This window comes from Argentina anserina, chromosome 2, assembly GCF_933775445.1.
Source record: "Argentina anserina chromosome 2, drPotAnse1.1, whole genome shotgun sequence".
Classification (NCBI taxonomy): domain Eukaryota; kingdom Viridiplantae; phylum Streptophyta; class Magnoliopsida; order Rosales; family Rosaceae; genus Argentina; species Argentina anserina.
Genome location: NC_065873.1, coordinates 149,958 through 169,171, shown reverse-complemented (window position 1 = coordinate 169,171; position 19,214 = coordinate 149,958). Strand labels below are relative to the sequence as shown.

The 19,214-nt window shown below is 36.9% G+C and overlaps 1 protein-coding gene across 2 annotated transcripts; it reads right to left on the bottom strand.

The window, feature by feature from the left end:
- Positions 1-322: 322 nt before the first annotated feature.
- LOC126782997 (vacuolar protein sorting-associated protein 52 A-like) lies at positions 323-17,348 on the bottom strand. 2 transcript variants are annotated; one of them, XM_050508371.1, is made up of 21 exons: positions 17,231-17,348; positions 17,090-17,128; positions 16,939-16,988; positions 16,597-16,654; positions 16,187-16,282; positions 14,740-14,841; positions 14,486-14,569; positions 13,461-13,541; positions 12,888-13,031; positions 12,143-12,234; positions 10,797-10,878; positions 9,251-9,433; positions 8,237-8,352; positions 8,082-8,140; positions 7,755-7,855; positions 2,718-2,768; positions 2,347-2,526; positions 2,097-2,231; positions 1,823-1,897; positions 899-956; positions 323-761 (listed from the first exon to the last, which is right to left on the bottom strand). In XM_050508371.1, the coding sequence occupies exons 1-21, from the start codon at positions 17,231-17,233 to the stop codon at positions 457-459; spliced, it is 2,094 nt and encodes a 697-aa protein (XP_050364328.1). In that variant the 5' UTR covers positions 17,234-17,348; the 3' UTR covers positions 323-456. The 2 variants fall into 2 exon arrangements, with proteins under 2 accessions (XP_050364328.1, XP_050364327.1); XM_050508370.1 differs by having other exon boundaries at positions 17,081-17,128; positions 17,231-17,327.
- Between the last annotated feature and the right edge of the window lie 1,866 nt (positions 17,349-19,214).

Genomic DNA, 19,214 nt, shown 5'->3' with positions numbered 1-19,214 from the left:
AGTAATCAGTAATAATACGTTGAAATCAATCATGTTTCAAAGTGAAGAAACAATACTTCAATAATAAATGTATACAATTTAAAAGTAATTTTAGGTCCAGACTCTAGAGTACCGATTAGGCTAGTGATAAAATCTCCCGCGAACGTTTGAGAGTTCACATTTGAGTTGTTTATGTGAAAAAAAAATTATATATATCTTCCTAGGGTGAAGGCTCTTTCACTTGGGACTCCCATCAAATTAGATTCTTCATACCCCCAATCCCATTTTCCCAACCATCCTGCGTGAAGATTCTTCATTGTAATGTCTGTAAGCAAATGTGATATAAATTTGCAATAGCAATTCAGATGTCAAAAAATGACACTTTGATTTGACACCTTAAACTTCATCTCCATTTTATTGTTTCCCTACAATACTATGCTCAACTGCAAATCCAGGTTAGTCCATATGCACCCAAACTTAGAAAGTCCTTGAGTATTTCTTAATTTCAAACAAGATAGATGAAATGGACACTAGATCCTTGTTAAGATTTGTCGGTGGGTCTATCCTCTTTATGCAATCGGAGAGCCTAGTGTAATAAAGCAGTAGCTGAGTCATTGCAGCCCTCAAAATTTCCATGCCACACAAGAAGTTGCTGAAAGATGTTATGACATCCTTGTGCATCAGCTCAATTGCAGCTTTCCATCTACTTGCAAAGTCTTTCACAAGTGGCTCAACCTCCGTGCCAGTTACAGGATTCTCAACATTCGCATCTGGATCCTCCGCTGATAAGAGACAAGTAGATATTAGATGAGTACATTTGATAAGCAATTCTAAGAATAGTGACATGTCATCCTTTATTTCATTTTCCGAAAAAAAAAAAGTAGAGAAAAATAATGGTTACAGCTGGCTAAGAACTTACAAGCCCGGGTTTTGACAAACTTGATTAAATCACTAAAATGTTCTAGTAATAGTTCTTCCTGCAGGAGAGGCAAAATATTAGATAAGGAAGCAGATCACAGATAAAATATACATTAAGAAAGGTAAACTCCCGTTGGAGTTCTTATCCACTTCTCCCACAATTATATTTATACTAGTTCCCAGTACCAGCCCACCAGGAAACTACCTGCGAGAACCAATTTGGCCACAAGTAATCCATATGCTTAGGGTAGTTTAACTACACTGGCGTGTCATCAGTTCCCAATTAGGAACATTAACCTTCACAGTCAAATATATGCTCAACACTTCAGAAGTCCAAAAAATAAACTAGATGTTTTGCTCAGTCAAAGATAGGTTATAACACCTAATCCCAATTCATTTTCAAAAGGATTCTCAATTAAAACACACATGATAACAGCTTATTATTCAAGTAAAGAGCTAATGCCACTGATGTAAAATACTGTCATTAATCACACTTTTGTTTTTATATAATAAAGCCCACATTCGCAATGAACCATTGCAGTTGGCCAATGGTTACTTTATAATGGTAAGATCCGCCTTTTTTTTTTTGTCAACTTCTTTCTGTTACCCATAAGCTCTCCTTGAAGTTGGCCAAAAAAAAAGTAAGATTGAATGTAATAGGCAAAAGGAATGGATAAAGCATAAAAACAAAAACCAACTTAAGCCACGAAATGTTATGGACACAGTCTAACATAATGTGATCTCTGTAGCATTGTCCAAGGTATAAATGCCACATTGACTGAATCATCATGTAGACTGAAAATGGAACAACAAAATGAGCTCTCTTCAGCATCCCTTGTAACTCAAAAGTCCCAACTGCTAACAAGATTGCAACTTTCCGTTTGTAATGTAACCTTTTCTAAAAGTAAGTAGACCAGACACTTACCACAAATAAGGCTGTGTTTCTTTTCAGCAGTTCCTCAAAGTGAATTTGAATTTTACCACCTTCCGGACCAGCTTCCTAGTATTGAGATGACAAACAGTGTAAAAAATTAAAAATTGACAGTCAAAGACATACTGCAACTAATACGACTGAACAGCCTCAGATATTAAGCCAAAACCCTTGATGCCTTGAAAGAACTCAGTGCTGACTGCTGATTGAGGTGCTTGATGAAAGTATTCTCCACCAAAAGAAAAAGGATAAAGAAACATTAAATTACCTTCAGCACTGCAATAGTCATATCGTAGTTGTTTATCAGAAACACAGTTTGCAGTTTTGGTCTTGGAAATGCTTTAGCAAGCTTCATAAGCAAATCATCAACAGCCATTCTCAGTCTTTCCAGATTTAATTCAAGCTGCAATTCATGAAAGGGTAGTTACGCAAATGACGTTAAGTTGATTACGTAATCAAAATCCAAATGAGCAATTTAAGAATTCTTCTCTCAAGTTCATGCATGCTCTACATCTAACCTGTCCATCTCCGTATTCAACATTGAGGTGGATAAGTGAAGCTGTGAATTCAGCATATCGTCTCATGACATAGTGAGGATGAACATCATCTTCCCACAATGTCTTTACATTCGCATTGCGCAGGCTGTTGAGATGCAAGTCAAACACCATCTTAAAACGAGGCCAAAGGGCGATATTGACCTGTAAATATACATAGAACAAATTGTGATATATAAGGATGTCCACACACACACAGGGTTGGATACACCCATCCATACAAACATAACATTGACCTGTCATATTTGCATCACCATCCACACATACAATAAAAGGAGGGTGGGTGTGCGCACACACATATCAAGTTTAATCTGCAGGCAAAATAAAAACCCCACCTTATCTAAGTATGAATCCAAGCATGGGATACGCCGCCGAGACATAATAAGCTGCAAAGGAAAAAAAAAATTATCTTTCGGCTACGAAACACTATTGTAAATGTATGAAAAGAAGTTTCTAAATGACAAAAAGGTTTGGTATTGGAACAAATATTTCCAAGATGTTACGGTCAAAACCATTTTCTTCCACCAATGATAAAAAAAATGGTATATATGTATATAGAATGATGGAGAGAGAGAGAGTTAGATTCAAGGCCCCGCAGTTGGTGTCCTTACTTTCAATGGAAAGAAATAAAAGGTTGCGAAGTGGGAGTTTGGCCTATGAAATATTTGGGCCTTCCTTTAGGAGGTAACCCAAAGCAATGATCGTTTTGGAATCCAGTTGTAGACAAGGTTGAGAAGAGACTGGAGGGTTGGAAGAAAGCTTTTCTTTCAAGAGGGGGGTAGGCTGACAATGATTCAAGCAGTTCTTACTAGTCTCCCAACATATTACCTCTCTATTCCAAATCCCTGTGGGAGTGGGGAAGAGGATTGAAACTCTTTTGAAAAAATTTCTTTCGGATGGAGTCGGAGAGGGTAAGAAGGACCATCTAGTTCGTTGGGAGGTAGTATCGAAAAGTAAAGAAAGAGGAGGTTGAGAATTGGAAAAATACTGGCAAGAAATAAAGCTTTTCTAGGGAAATGACTTTGGAGACTTCCATTAGAGAGAGAGAGAGAGAGAGAGTCCTTATGACATGCTGAGATAAGGAGTAAATATGGTTATGATGTGAATGAATGGGATTCAAAACCAGTTTTGGGAGGATAAAGTAGAATTCCCTGGAATAACATCTCATCCGGAATTAAAAAAATTTTCACTGTCATAAACTAGTGCTTGTCAATGTGAAGAATAATTAGGTTCTGGGAAGATTCGTGGTTAGAAGATCAAACTTTGAAGTCACATTTTCCAAGGTTGTTCAAATTATCAAGACACTAATTCTGTGGTTGACAGAGTAGCTATTCAGCTCAATTTTCCAGTGAGTTGGGATTTCGGGTTTAGAAGAAACTTAAATGATCAAGAGGTTGCGGAGTTTGCTCTTCGATGCTCAAACTTGAAAGTGTTAGATTAGTGGAGTCCAAACCAGATGAGAGGTGGAAGTTTGAGTCTGATGGAATTTTCTCTTGCAAATCTTTCCATAGTCTCAAACTTGAAAGTGTCAAATTAGTGGAGTCCATGTTGGGTTTCCAGCCCATGTGTTTTTCCTAAGATGGTTTCTTAGAATATGGTGCTCCGGTAAGGATAGGGAATCCTTATTGATGATGGTTTACCTGTAGAAGGAGAAGGCTTTACAGCCTACCACTATTAGGAATAGGATTCCTACTTGGTGAGGAAACATGTTTGTGTTTATGGCTACATAAGGAGGGGTTATGCTCTAGGTTTAGGCATCGCAGAGACAAAGAGCAAAATGTGTTCCATTCTCGGTTAGAGGGTGAGAGAGGGCAGAGAGGAGAAATATAGGAAGAGAAGAGTCATTGTTTTCTTAGTCTTTCTTGTGTACCCATTATTAATATAGTGGAAGTGTGTTTATGTCCGGTGGATGTAGGCAAAGTTATTTGCTGAACCACCTTAATTCTGTGTTCTTGTGTTCTTTGTGGTTGTTTCTCTTGGTTTGCTGTGCTTGTTCTGTTTCTCTGACTAACTTGTTGACCGATTCATTTTAAGTGGTACCAAAGCCTGGTTGAAGGTTGGGTTCAACTGAAATTGGTGTTGTCAGAATGGATGATGATGTGAAAGGCACAATGATCAAACTCACCCACAAGAATTGGGTGACGTGGAAGCCAAGAATGGAGAATATCTTGTATTGTAGGGATATGCTTGAGGGCATAGAGGGTGTGGCTGCAAAGCCAACCAATATGACTGATGAGAAGTGGTGAAAGTTGCACCGGAAAGCAGTTGGTACGATAAGGCAATGGGTTGATGATAACGTTTTTCATCATGTGTCGAAAGAAACTGATGCAGAAGTACTCTAGAAGATATTGGAGTCCCTCTTTGAGAAGAAGACCGCTGCGAAGAAAGCATTCCTTATCAAAGAGATGGTCAACATGAAGTTTGATGACGATACTAGTGTGGTTGTGCACTTGAACAATTTCAAGAATGTGACCAATCAGTTGTCGACAATGGGAATGAAGGTTGATGATGAGCTACTCGCATTACTACTGCTAGGAACTTTAACGGATAGTTGGGAAACTTTCATGGTGACCTTGAGTAATTCTGCGTCTAATGGTGTATTGTCTATGGATACCGTCAATGATAACATGCTTAACGAAGAACAAAAAAGGAAAAGTGTTGGCACATACAATGAGCACGCAAGAGCCCTTTATGTGAAGGGTAAATGCAAGAATTCAGGTTAAAGGTTTAGTGGTGATTGTCACTATTGTGGCGAGAAGGGCCACATAAAGCGGATGTGTCGAAAGTGGAAACAAAACAAGAAGAAAGGCAAGTACCAAGATGGTGAAGATAATGGCTATACTGCTTGTATTTCAGATGTTTCGGATGAGCTTCTTACTTTACAAAAATGTCTATATGTGGGTGACAAGGGTCATGATTGGTTCGTGGATACGGGTGCAAGTTGTCATGTTAGTTCCAACTTGGAGCTCTTTTCTACATACAAGGCAGGTGGCTTTGGGATGTTAAAGATGGGCAATACAAGCTACTCCAAGATTTTGGGAATATGAGATATTTGCATCGAGACTAATCTGGGTTACCATATGACATTGAAGGATGTGAGGCACGTTCCTGATCTACGTGTCAACATACTGTACAGACAAGGTTTCCACCAGTCTATTGGTGATGGGAAGTGGAAGCTTACGAATCGATCGTTTGACGTTGCTAGTGGAGAGTTTTGTTGTTCCTTGTACAAGACACAATGGGTGATACTTCTTAGGACATATGGCGTCATGGTGATGGCCATATAAGGAAGAAAGGTGTTCTGGAAAAGTGGTCCCAAATGTCATTTTCCAATGAGTTTTCTGACCAGGGTGAAGATGGTCAAGAGTTGTTCCACCTACAGGGACATGGTGATGAGTTGTTCGATCAGGGGGAGCCTGATCAGGGCGAGCTGCATGCTCCAACCACATAGTTCTGCATCAAGTCAGCTTGGGCGGACTCCCGGTGATGGAGTCGAGCCGGTGTACCTCTCTCATGGTCTGGATGGGGAGATTGTTGGGTTTCCAGCCCATGTGTTTTTCCTAAGATGGTTTCTTAGAATATGGTGTTCCGGTAAGGATATGAAATCCTTATTGATGATGGTTTACCTATAGAAGGAGGAGGCTTTACAGCCTACCACTATTAGGAATATGATTCCTATTTAGTGAGGAAACATGTTTGTGCTTATGGCTATATAAGGAGGGGTTATGTTCTAAGTTTAGGCATCGCAGAGATAAATAGCAAAGTGTGTTCAATTCTCGGTTAAGAGAGAGAGAGGGCAGAGAGGAGAAAGATAGGAAGAGAAGAGTCATTGTTTTCTTAGTCTTTCTTGTGTACCCATTATTAATATAGTGGAAGTGTGTTTTTGTCCGGTGGATGTAGGCAAAGTTATTTGTTGAACCACCTTAAATCTATGTTCTTGTGTTCTTTTCTTTGTGGTTGTTTCTCTTGTTTTGTTGTGCTTATTCTGTTTCTCTGACTAACTTGTTGACAGATTCACTACAAGTGTCCAAACCGGATGAGAGGAGGTGGAAGTTTGAGTCTGATGGAATTTTCTGTTGCAAATCTTTTCATAGTTTTCTAATTAGTGATGGCTTAGATCCACTCTTTGCTCCAGCAAAGTTTATGGAATGTCAGGGCCCCTACTAAGGTGAAGATTTTGAGATGGCTCGTGGCACTTGGGAAGACAAAAACCTGCGATGTTCTTCAGAGGAGACCAGGATGTTGCTTATCTCCTCACTGGTGCATTTTGTGTAAAGTGCAAGTGGAAAGTGTGGGTCATGTCTTTATGCATTGTGAGGTGGTTAACTTTTTAAGGAAGAAGTTATTTAGGGAGGCAACAGTGGACTGGATTACTCCACTAGAGAGGAGTAAATTGATAAAAGAAAACCCTGCAGTTTTTGGTAAAGGGAGTAAGGCCAGAATCCTTTGGGGTTGTCGGGTGCTAGTGGTAGTGTGGGTGGTCTGAATCCTATGGTGGGATGGAGAAGGAAGACCTGTGGGAGAGAGTCAAGTTCTGGGCATCACTTTGGGCTTCTACAACTAAGGATTTTAGGGATTGTAGTCTTTCTTTTATGATTCTTAATTGGCAAGCAGTTGTAGTTTAAGTCCTAATAGTCTAATCCTTGGGTTAGCTTTTTATCAGATGGGCTGCTAAGCTCTGTTCTATCTGGTCCCTTTTATTTCAAAGCGGATTCCTTGTCCGCTTCCCTGTTGGTTACTGCCTTTTGTCTTAATAAGAAGCTATTTTTTTATAAATAATAAATAAAAAAATTGTGAAGGATTCCTAGAGACCAAGCAACAATCAAACAGCAAAGCTGTAACATGCGATGATATAAAAATTTCTTGGTCAATATTCAGATGCGGTAGACTAAGCACACTAATGAGAACACAACTTACCCAGATACAACAGCACAAATCTGTTTCAATCAACAGTTTTTAGTTCCTATGGCACTTCAATGAAATCGGTCTGACAAGTCATAAGCATCCAGTACTTCCGAATATGTTTTAACTCACGTGAAATCATCATTATAAGAGGTCATTTAGAAAGGGTTTGCACGCCACAACAAGGAGGTCCAGAGATATGTCGTGATTAATCATATGTTCATTATATGATGTGCATGCTAGGCTTCAATCTAAGTGCAACGTTCTTGTTTAATACAATTTTGACTCACCAGGAACCATTGTATCATCACTAGATAGCGGGCTGTGCACACATCTCACAATACCGAGTTTTAGAAACTATGGACTACCCTTTAACTATACATGGCAGCTACTTCAAAAGACAAGTTCTGATGCAAGTAACTCAAATACATAACTTACAAGGTTAGAAGGTTCGAACTTGGAAACGTTACCTGGTGGTGATGTATAATGCGGATCATAAGCATTACACCAATAGCATCATAACAATTTGGAAGTATTGAATTGAAGTGCTCATCAATTACAGCAAATGGACCTGGGGTCAATGAGCAGACAAAAGTTATCAAAAGGAGCTCCCCCCCCCCCCCCCCCCCAAAGCGTGAGAAAAGAAAGTAATAATCTTATCCAATGAAAGTCACCAATAGATAAGCACAGTACATGCTGAAAAACACAAACGAGCTTTCTGCTATTTGTATTGAAATCAGTACACAATTTTGAATAAACCATCTCATAATATTTAAAAACGCATCCGTCAGATTTACCTGCAAAAATTTCATAAAATATGGATTCTTCACAAAAGAAATCATCACAGAAATGGTACCTGCAGATAGAAAGGAAATGGTTGTGAGAAAAAGTATCAATATGGACAATCTTTAATTAGCATGTAGTAAAAAATATTTCGTGGTAGAAAACGTACTCAGAAGTAGCAGTGTCCATCAGCAGCTTGTGCAAGCTCCTGAAGAGCACCTCATATGGATACTTGATGGAGCTGGCTTCAGCTATATGTGGAATTAATGCAGGTTCTTCAATTTCCTGATGAAAACCAGAAGTACAAACGATGACATGTGTTCTTTGCAAGATAGTTTGCACTTTCACGGGACTAATATCATTTGTTTTTTACAAAAGCTTCCATTTCTACATACAAACTAAATCAATGATCTAAAGCTACAATTTAAGACCAGCATATTTATAAATAAATAAATAAATCAACTGTAAAGGTAATTTGTCATCAAACCTATTTGCTTCACATTTCAAGGTTGCTACTAATTCAAATGTCTCTTCCAAAATGTTCACAAACGAAATCGAAATAACAGGTAGAAAACCTCAATATATTTCTATTGAATCTTAAAGCAAATGAAAGCCTCACTTTTGTTAATGGCAGCCGCAGAATAAACATTGAACACATTCCCCCTTCAATAGGGCACCGCATCAATTGAAGCTAAAATTACGAGAATAACATATAACACCAGTCCAGAGATTCAAAATGCTATCTCATTCTAAGGTCACAGAAAGCTCCAATCTCTAGTTATATCAATTCTACTTCAAGGATCCTATCCGTAATGATTCTCTCTATAGCTTCAAGTAGAAATCATACCCCCCCCCCCCCCTCAATCTCTCTCACATTGCTCTCTTTTTTCTTATCTAATTATAGAAAAGGAAATATCAAAAAGTGGTGGTACAATATTAAATCTGAACTTGACAATAAAGAGGCAAGATCATATCTGATGGTCCACATTTTAAACATATAACCTACATTAGTTAACCCAGGACTATAAACCTCCAACAAGTTTTTATTCTTACTCCTACACCACTAAGCTGATACAAATCAAAGACGACAACTTGCTACCGAGCATACGGGAGACAAAGATTTTTCCCAAGAATTTAAATTTAATCAGATTTAGTCACAGAAATTAAAAGAAATGGAAAGTACCTTTAAAATTTTAATCCTCTCTCCAAGAGCAAAAACAGCCGACCTATTCTTCAGTGGTTCCCTTCCTCTTGAAAATAGACTTGTGTTTCTCGTCTCCACCCCAATTAAGTCACTAGATGTGGCAATATCCAACTGTAGTTTCTCAAGTGCTTGAATATAAGCACGGAAATGTGCACTAAGAACCTGCAAATATAAAAAAAGATCTTAATAAGATACTTATCCTTCATATCATACTAATCAAATAAGTCATAGTAGTGCATAAAGCCATAAGCAATGTACCATGCACAATGAATGAGCTTTAAAACCGATGGTCTGAAACCAATTTGTTTTTATCTATCATAGGTATACTCCATACAAAAACGCCTACATAAATCCTTAAATGGTTTAATGGAAATAGCCTGATTGCATCATAAAGTTAATAATGGAACATGAGATGTGTAATGTATAAACATAAAAACCTCAAGAAAACATGACATCAAGTTTCAAGTTTGTGGAGGCTCTAAAAGAACCAATTTGATATATCTACATTACATGATGATCAAAATAGGATTTCTCATATCACACCGATGAACAAGGAAATGCAGTTTCTCAAAATAGGATCTACACTACTTGTACAAAAATGCAGCCAAAAAAAGAAGTTAGTCTTTCGCAAGTATCGTAACTCAATCACAATTTCCTCAAAACTATGTAGCACCGACACTTCTAAGGTTGGAGTGTCGAAGTGTCCGACACTTCCCGACACTCTGACACGGCCCGATACTTCTCGACACCGTGTCCGACACTCCACGTGGCGTGTCACCAATATTGACTTTTTTGACACTTCCCCGACACTTTGACCGACACGCCACATCATAATTCTGATATGTCATGTCATCATTTTAGATTATAAAAAATAGAAAAATGAAAACTAAATAGAAAAAAACCCAAATTTTGTTTCAGTCCCATTGTTTTCCCTTTCTTCTTTTCTTAAATTTATTTGTTTTGAATTGTTATGCAATGGAATGAACTTGAAACTTTAATTTGACATTATTTCATGTATTATATAGTTTTTTATACATTAATAAATATATTAAATTTTATATAAATTGCCTTGTCGACGCCGTGTCGGAATCTATGTTTTTAGATTTGCCGTGTCGCGGTGTCGCACCGTGTCGTGTCGCAGTGTCGGTGTCGGTGCTACATAGCCTCAAAACATCAAAACAAGGGAGGGGGAGATTTCACCTAGTAGGATAAAAGCAGTAAACATATGTTTCCAAGGGTAGCAAGTGCCAACCCTAAAAAATTAGGGCTCTTTATTTGGAAAATAAGTTTATAAGACAATTTAAAGAGAAACTAAACAAGTAATTGTCCAGAAAAGGAGAGGAAACAAAGTATTTTAACCTAACAGATCTTCTACATCATAATTGACAGGTAGGACACAATCAAAAGACAAGTAAACGTCCAGAATAGAAGAGGAAACAAAAATCACTTTTAAGCAAAACGAAATATCCCACATTCTACATCATAATTCACAGATAGGTCATAGATCATCAGTTCAAATGTTGACCTTGTTCATTGTGTCGATGTATGCTCCACGAACCTCAATATATACCTCATTTCCATGTTCCTTGAGGAACGAAATAACATACCTGCTTTAAATACTCAAATCAACAAAATGTAACATTTGAAAAAAAGAAGAAAAAACTAACTAACAAGGGACCAAATCCCAAAATTACTCCAGAATTAGTCTACTTAAGACCTATGATGCACTAGTAAAAGTACAAGTATGGCATGACACAGGGATATGTTTTTTTTTTCAAAAAACGCTACACGGATACGTTTTGTAAAATAATATATGATATATATATATGATAAATACCGGAATTTGTTTAAGTAAAGCAATTAGAACACATAAAATCCCATCAATTTTAAGATAAACTTAAGTCCATTAATTGAATTCTTAACAAGTTCAAAAAAAAAAAGATAATAAGTTCTAAACATAATAATTTTACTGCCAAAATGACAATTTTACCCAAAAACGTATCCACAACTGTATCCATGCTACATGGTCAAGGGATATCCACTGGGTCAAATTTGCACTACATGGTCAAGAACACAAGATACGTTTTTTCATTCAAGGATATGTATATGCAGCATATCTGGACCTTACCCGTATCTGACACGGGTACGATACGGACATACCCTTTTCTTGCCATATCCATGCTACATAGCTTAAGACTATAGACCTCACATTGGCAGAAGGGAAAAAGAAATTGATACTAGAATAGATGTCACATGTCAAATAATCGTAGTCTCATGTATGGTTGCAAACTAAACAATCATTTAGACACAAAGATTTGAGACCATTTTCAAATGAATTGAACTTTGCATTTAACGCGATTCCAAACACACAGTTATTTAATGATTTCCAAACACACAGTTATTTAATGATCAATACTGAAAAGAGTCTCTAAACATGTTTATGTTTACTGAGTTTGACAGTAGTAAATTCAGTCTTTGGTAAATTGAAGACATATATACCTTCCATATTTATATCATTCCTTCCTCTCCTCTTTATAATTATGTACTCGTCATTCTGCCATCTTTTTCGAACCATAGTTAAATCTATATTAACCAAACTAAACAAAATAAAACAAAAATCCCAAATTATACTTCTCCAAAACATCTATCCCCATAATAGATGTCTTGAATAGACTCACAAGAACTGCAGCCACAGCTGTCAATGGATTTTTTCACTGACCTAGGAAACCAACTATACTATCAGTTGTGACTCCTATACAGGCTCCATTCATTGGAATGCTAAAGAAGCATTCTGTTGAAGGATCCGGATATTTATGATATTGATGAAAGCCAATTAGCAAATCAATATTGAACACTGAACAAGTTACTCACTTGTACTTTAAGAGAACATTCTGTTGAAGGATCTGGATATTTGTTTTAGGTTTTCTCAATGCATAAAGCTTCTGAACAATGAAGTCAAACACCTGCTAACAATAGTAAAGACAGATTAGAAGCTACAGAGTTTTCAAGAAAGAAAAACATATTAAATAAAATAGAAGAGTGTGTTAACTAAAATGAGTTTCAAGATATGTCCATTAAAAATCTAAGAATAATCAGTTATGATGGCATTAAGTAATCCATAGGAGCTCAATAGAATTCATCCACATTACATGTCTCTACCATGAAACCTATAATGTATCAGGTATCCTGTGCATAAAGCTGAAGAGTCTAACATACAATATGGCCAAACATAATCTATCCAGTTGTAACTTTGGCATTAAGTACCATTTCACCTCGTAACTATAAACAAAATACTGAAAAGACTTGGGGTCTAAAGAGTACTAACTACTAAGTCCCTCCCCCAAATTGTTGGAAGTTACCGGACACACTCCTTATAGTAGATTCTGGTCCGTATAGCAGTACTAACATGATAGAGGTTTGACTGACAGGGTTTCCTATATTTGTCAACTTGACTAGTACATAAACAAGTTAAGGGGCATTTATATTAATTACTTTGGGCAAAAAGGACACTTAAATAACTACTGGAACAGACCACTTCTATATAATGTGTAATATACAATCACATAGAGCAATTAAGTGATGTGGATGAGCCAGTATTGCTAACTCTGATTACAACCTTGGAAACTGCTTTCTGTCTAAGTTTTTCGAGCTCAGGCTGAATATCTTTTAGAGCTTTGGCAGATTTAACCATAAGATCCACTTCAACAAACTTTAACTTCTTGCTAAGAATCTCTAGAGTTCTCAAATATTCATCGTTCACCTGGATAATAATTCCACAATGAGTGTGTCAAAAGCAAAGAAAAGAAGAGAACATTATGAGATGAGGATTCAATGAGCAAAAAGGTGAGCAACATATAACCGTCCATTAAGTTTCACTTGAGATAATATGGCATGATAACATTCTTAATCTACGGAATTAGAAAAGTAACCTTTGATTACCATAATTTTAAACTAAAAGATAACTGAAAAGATAGATTTTATTTAGGAAATGAAAAGAATTGAGGAAATACAATAAAATTATAACCGACGTCGGTATGGAGTAACATCTGCTTATTGCATTAGATAAGTAAGATTATCTCAAGGAAAAGGTTTCAACTTCAATATGCAAAGTTAGAAAAAGACTAATGCTAGTCAAATCAATTAAATTTCAGAGGAAGAAACATAAAAACAATAAAAAAAGAAGGCAAACCTCGCCATCATTAATTATATCAACCATCCTTGGAGGGACAATAATGTCTTCGACAAATTTTGCCAAATTTGACTCTGCCACCTATTACTCATCATTCAAGGTGTATCAATATGTACAGCCAAAAAAAAATAGAAGCAAAAAAGAAGAATATAAAAAATAAGAAAGATAAGTACTAATTGAAAAAAAGGAAAAAATGTTATCTTCAGACAAGCATACTATCCAGCAATCTAACAAGGAAGTTTTTAATGGCTTGGGAGAGAGTAATGTGTTGATGAGATTTGAGAGAGTAATGTCATGTTAGCTTTAGGGCAATATGTCTCGAGCGAATCATAAATTACACCGACTCTTCTAATATAGATTGGACGATATCTCTAGGTTAATTTATGTCTTCTCAGTAGAGGTGGCAAACGGGCCGGGCCGGGCCAGCACGGCCCATTTTAAGCGAGCCAAAACCGTGCACGTATCGTGCTCGGGCTGGCCCATTTGCTTAAATATTAAGCCCGGCCCACGGCCCATGTCAGGCCGGGCTCGGGCCCGTGGCTGGCCAAGAAGCAGCCCGGCCCGGCCCGGCTCATTAGCATTATAAGATACAATTAACATGAAAAAAAAATTGTAATTAGAATATTTGTTTTATATAACTATTTATAATAGTAAAATAAATAAAATACTACAACACATTTAATAATCTTATTTCTAAACTATGACTTTTTTATCAATAGTTTGATGATATTTGTAACATAATGTAATTAAAATAATGAAATAATCAAGAAGTTTTATGTATGGTTTGCTAGCAGTCTAAATGTTTTTGATGTTTTTTTCTTTGATTTCTGTTATTTGTTAAACTTTTGTGGACCTCTCTTCCAAAACTATTTCACCACATGTATCAACTAAAAGTTTTTTTAGACAAAAAAAAAACAATACATGAACTAACCTTCCACCATTTTTGTTGCACAAACGAAAAAGGGGAAAGCCTAGTCAACACCAAAAACCGTTCTCAAAAGAAAAACTGACAGGACAAAAGATACCTTGCGATTCTTCAACTTTAAACCCATATCCATAGACTTCTCTTGGAGAATTTTGATGTCAGAACTTATTGAACCAATCTCTGCCTGGATAAGAGTTACTCAAGTATTAATAGCAATTGATGATAGATTTACAATGTCAACAAGGAACACTCATTTGATTGTAAGGAAAATGAGAATATAACGAGCTTGAGTACAGCTGCTTGCAGGTGAAAAAAGATAATTATAGCAAAATAATGAAGCAAGGACCAAGGTACCTGAAATCCACCGAGAAGAGTTTCCATCTGTGACAAGATGCTGTCACAATCACGAATTTGATCATGAAGAGATACCAGATTATCACTTTCTTCAATATAATCCTGCAGTATTGGACAAAGTGAGAACCTGCAGTTCATTACAAAGATTCCCAAAACCATTCCCACAGATAATAATGACTGGTTCCGGGAACAAATAATTAACAAAAAAGAAATACAGTCTGCATGTGAGTATGTTTCAATACATAAATGGCTCATCAACCTACCCATGCAATGTTACAAGAAATATTTGAGTTGTAACAAAATTAAAACTTTGATTCCATACACTTTATGCCTTACTAGATAAGCCAATCAATTCCATACACCTTATGCCTCTGGATCAAAAGTTTAAAACCTGACCCAAGTATAGTAGATAAGCCAATCAGTTCCATCCTTACTTTTAAGTTAGTTATAGATCATCTTCATTAAAATCACTAAACAGCGTTTTAGGACGATTCAAAGTGGGCATAGACAGTTTTTGGGTACTTCAGTGAGACAAGATTCCTTTCCAACCTCTCATTCTAAAACATATAGCTATATCTATAATCTATGATGCACGAGTACGGGTACGGGATACAGATACAGATACGGCATGACACGAGATACGTTATACGTTATTTTCTAAAATGTAGTGTTTTGGATATGTTTTGTAAAATAATATTATATATATATATTAAATTCTAAAATTTGATCAAACAAACAATTAGAACACCTATATCTCATCAATTTTACAATAAACATAAGTTCATGAATTAAATACTTAATAAGTTCAAGCAAAACAAAACAATACAGCTGAGGGAGGGAGGGTATTAGATTTAAGTTTTATTTACGTGACAATGACAATTATAACCCCAAAACGTATTCAAAACGTACTCTGACCATATCCACAGAGTTGACATATATTACATAGTTTGGATGCGTATTTTCAACTTTGGATACGTATATGCAACGTATCCAGCCCGTACCCGTATCTGATACGGATACGGGCATTCACTTTTCTGGACGTATCCGTGCATCATAGTCTATAATATATGCAGTACATCATCCATGAAAATTGTTCCACTGCAAAAAAACATACATCTTGAAATTTAAGACCTCCTAACAAATGCATGATGAATTGAGAACCCAAAAAATAGAGGACTCAGAAAATAATTGTCCATCACGACTAAACATGCTTGGAAAGTCAATATCAAAAACCCTAGTTATAGTTAGTATATTTCGCAGCTGAAGAGTAGGAACATGGTCTGAAAGGAGACCCAATGAAGAAACCGATAAATTGACAGTAAAGAGATCCACTCCTGTCACTAACCAAACCTGGTTCCCTAGAACTAACAAGCATAAATTTAGCAACAGAAATTAACAATTCTGAAAATGTGAAACAACGTAAAGAGATTTTGGAGGAACATAATACCTGGATCGAGTCCAATTCAACTTGTCGTATGTTGTTCTCAACCCCCTTTGTATAATCCCGTCGTTTTGTACCCTTAGACAAAATTTCCTTGACTACCTGCATTAAATAATAGACAATAGAGTGAGTTCATTCCTATAACTAATATACAGTAAATTTGCAGCTTCCTAATAATGTATAGTAGCAAAATAGAGTAATTTCCCATTGGCATTGAAGAAATAGGAACTTAGGCAGAATTACTGTAAACATGAATAGAAAAACATGATGCATGGGAATGCAGGAAAAACAGTTTTTTTCACATGGTTCCAGCCCTCCTCTTCCCACGACCACCACAGAAAACTGTAACTATTCTAAAAGAAGTAGACCAAACCAAGTAGGGGAGAAAAGCATAGAAAATGATATATGTTACTTACCTCATCATTTTTACATTCTTCTAATTCTTGTTGCAGTCCGTCCAATGATATGTAATCACTGAGGAAGAGAAGTTACAAGTGAGACAATATATAGTGTATTTAACAGTGGTAAAGACGTTTGTATTCCAGTTGTAATCAACTTAATGTGCATAATAACATGTCGACTTTTTGAACTAGCAGTCTGCTTATGCAATCGAACTTTCAACCCCAAATGTAATTACTGTTGAAAGTTACTTATTATAAATGTAACCCCAAAGCAACCATGTTGTGCATACACAAATTAGACGGTAGCCAGACTTTGAGGTCTAGTTTAATCATGTATAAAGACTATAGAGAAGATACCTGGTAGCATCCTCCTCAACAGCACCCAAATCAAATACAAATAGAGATTTCTGGGCAAGAAAGAAAATCAGCTCACTCTTGTTTGATTAAATTGACCAAACTATAGGAATTCAATGAGCACAGAAAGAAAAGAAAGACAGACGAGAGAGACCTGTGGATCGTTGGTTGCAAGATGGACCATGTCCGCCACCTACATTGAAATTAATCCGCTCAATCAGATCTCTATGGGTATCGAACAATTACAAGCAGCCAACACAGACTCGGTGAATCGCAGGCCTAACGAGTTACTTACCATCCGAAATTCGCGAATCACGGTGGCCTTCTCTGGATCTATACTCTCGATTCCACTTCTTTTCTCTCTGTATTTTCTTTTTCTTTTTCTGGAATAGTTTCTCTCTTACGGATGTTCGAAAACTTTCCTGAGTTTAATAAAACAATTATATAATTTTTCTTTAATTAAAATGATTAAATAAATGATGAGTAACTCTTCAAATGGTGTTTTTTTGGTAATGAAGGAATTCATTAAGACAACAGCCTAACAAGGCCCAATACAAGTGAAAATAAACAAGATACAATCAGTTATACCATATTGGAATAGCAACAGACTGTACAACTTGAAGACAACAAAAGAGAAATTTCGATAGAAGTCGCTGGAATAGAACTACTCTGCACGTGGGCAAGGAATGCCATCATTGCATAAGACAAGAGTGAGGGATGGTGGTGGCTGGTTAGCCCATCGCAAATGATCCACCAATCCATAGCCAATCGTAGCAGTAGCATGAGCTACTCGGTTAGCCTCTCTGGGAATCCAATCTCATTTTATATTGGCAAAACTAGAGCTCTTGGATCGGATCTGCTATATAATCAGTTGTGTTTTCCAATCAACCTTCAATTTGTTCAATTTAATCTCCTCGATCAATAACTTCCAAAGAGTCAGTTCCACCATGATATTGTGCAAGTGAAGACTAGCAGCAAGGTCAATTCCAGTGAGAATGGCCAAAGTCTTTGCCTCTATAATCGAACCATTGATGCTTCTATCACAACTCCCAGCCACCATCTCCCTCGAATTGTTCATAATCACCACACCAATACCAGATCGGTCGGGGAGCCAAGAGGCATCAGTATTGATTTTGTAGTAATCAATGGGAGGAGGATTCCATGGATGAGCCACTTTAAACTTCTTAAGCATCACAGCCGTACCAAACTCCCTGACCAAATTTATGGCAGTATGCATAGTAGAGACAGGACAAATAAGCTTCCTCTGCTACACAAAACAGCACCTAGCTTTCCAAATATACCAACAGATGGCACTGATTAAGGTAAGACCAAAATCTGAATTCTTGCTCTTTTTGATACAGGACATAAGCCATTAATCAATTGTAGTAATGCTTTGCTCGTCAATTCTGAGACCAAGTGGGGAGGAGAACCACACTGGTTCCACCCATGGGCAAAGAAGAAGAAGATGTTCAAATGTTTCTTCTGCATCTCCACATAATGGACAAAAAGGGCTAGTGTTGATGTGTCGCTTGTAAAGAATATGCATAATGAGGGCTGCCTCATTTAAAACCCTCCAAAGAAACATTCGAACCTTAGGAAGAGTCTTAATATTCCAAATAGCCTTCCAAACTTTTCTGTCAACATTATGCGAAGTAGACACATCATTGAAGCAATAGGAATAATCCCTATGGTGTAACCAGTGATAACCAGCTCTTCCAATGGATCTTATTACCCTTCTCACTTTTTCCCCACCAGAAATTGTTAATGATGGAATTTAACTCATTGCAAGTGCTAGCTGGGAGCTTAAAGTAACTCATAGGATAGGTGGGGATGGCAAAAGCAGTTGATTTTATAAGTGTTTCTCTACCAGCCAAAGACAAAGACTTTTGTTTCCAACCCTCCACCCTTGTAGAGACTTTCTCCTTAAAAAAAGAAAGAACTTCTCTCTTAGATCGACCCCATAGTGAGGGGAGGCCCAAATAAACACCCGGATCAGCAACCTCCTTGAAATTCAAAAGCTCACCCATTAAAAGAGCCATATGTCTAGGTGTGTTAAGAGAAAAATAAATGCTGGACTTGTCTATATTAATCAACTATCCTGAAGCAGTACAATACTCCATTAAAATGCCATGTAAAATACTGCAATTAAGTAGAGTACCTTTAAGGAAAAAGAGGGCACCATCAGCAAAGAAAAGGTGGGATAAAATAGGGCACCCCCTATTTAAGCATATCCCCACCAAAATTTTTCTCCATAACTGCTTTAGTGATTCTACAAGAGA

Excerpts from the sequence above, each read along its gene's own strand:
- LOC126782997 (XM_050508370.1), bottom strand. Across the intron at positions 10,879-12,142 it reads AATGTTCTCTTAAAGTACAA|GTATGTTATTTCGTTCCTCA; the intron begins GTGAGTAACTTG and ends TATTTAAAGCAG. Across the intron at positions 8,141-8,236 it reads ATGGACACTGCTACTTCTGA|GTACCATTTCTGTGATGATT; the intron begins GTACGTTTTCTA and ends TTCTATCTGCAG.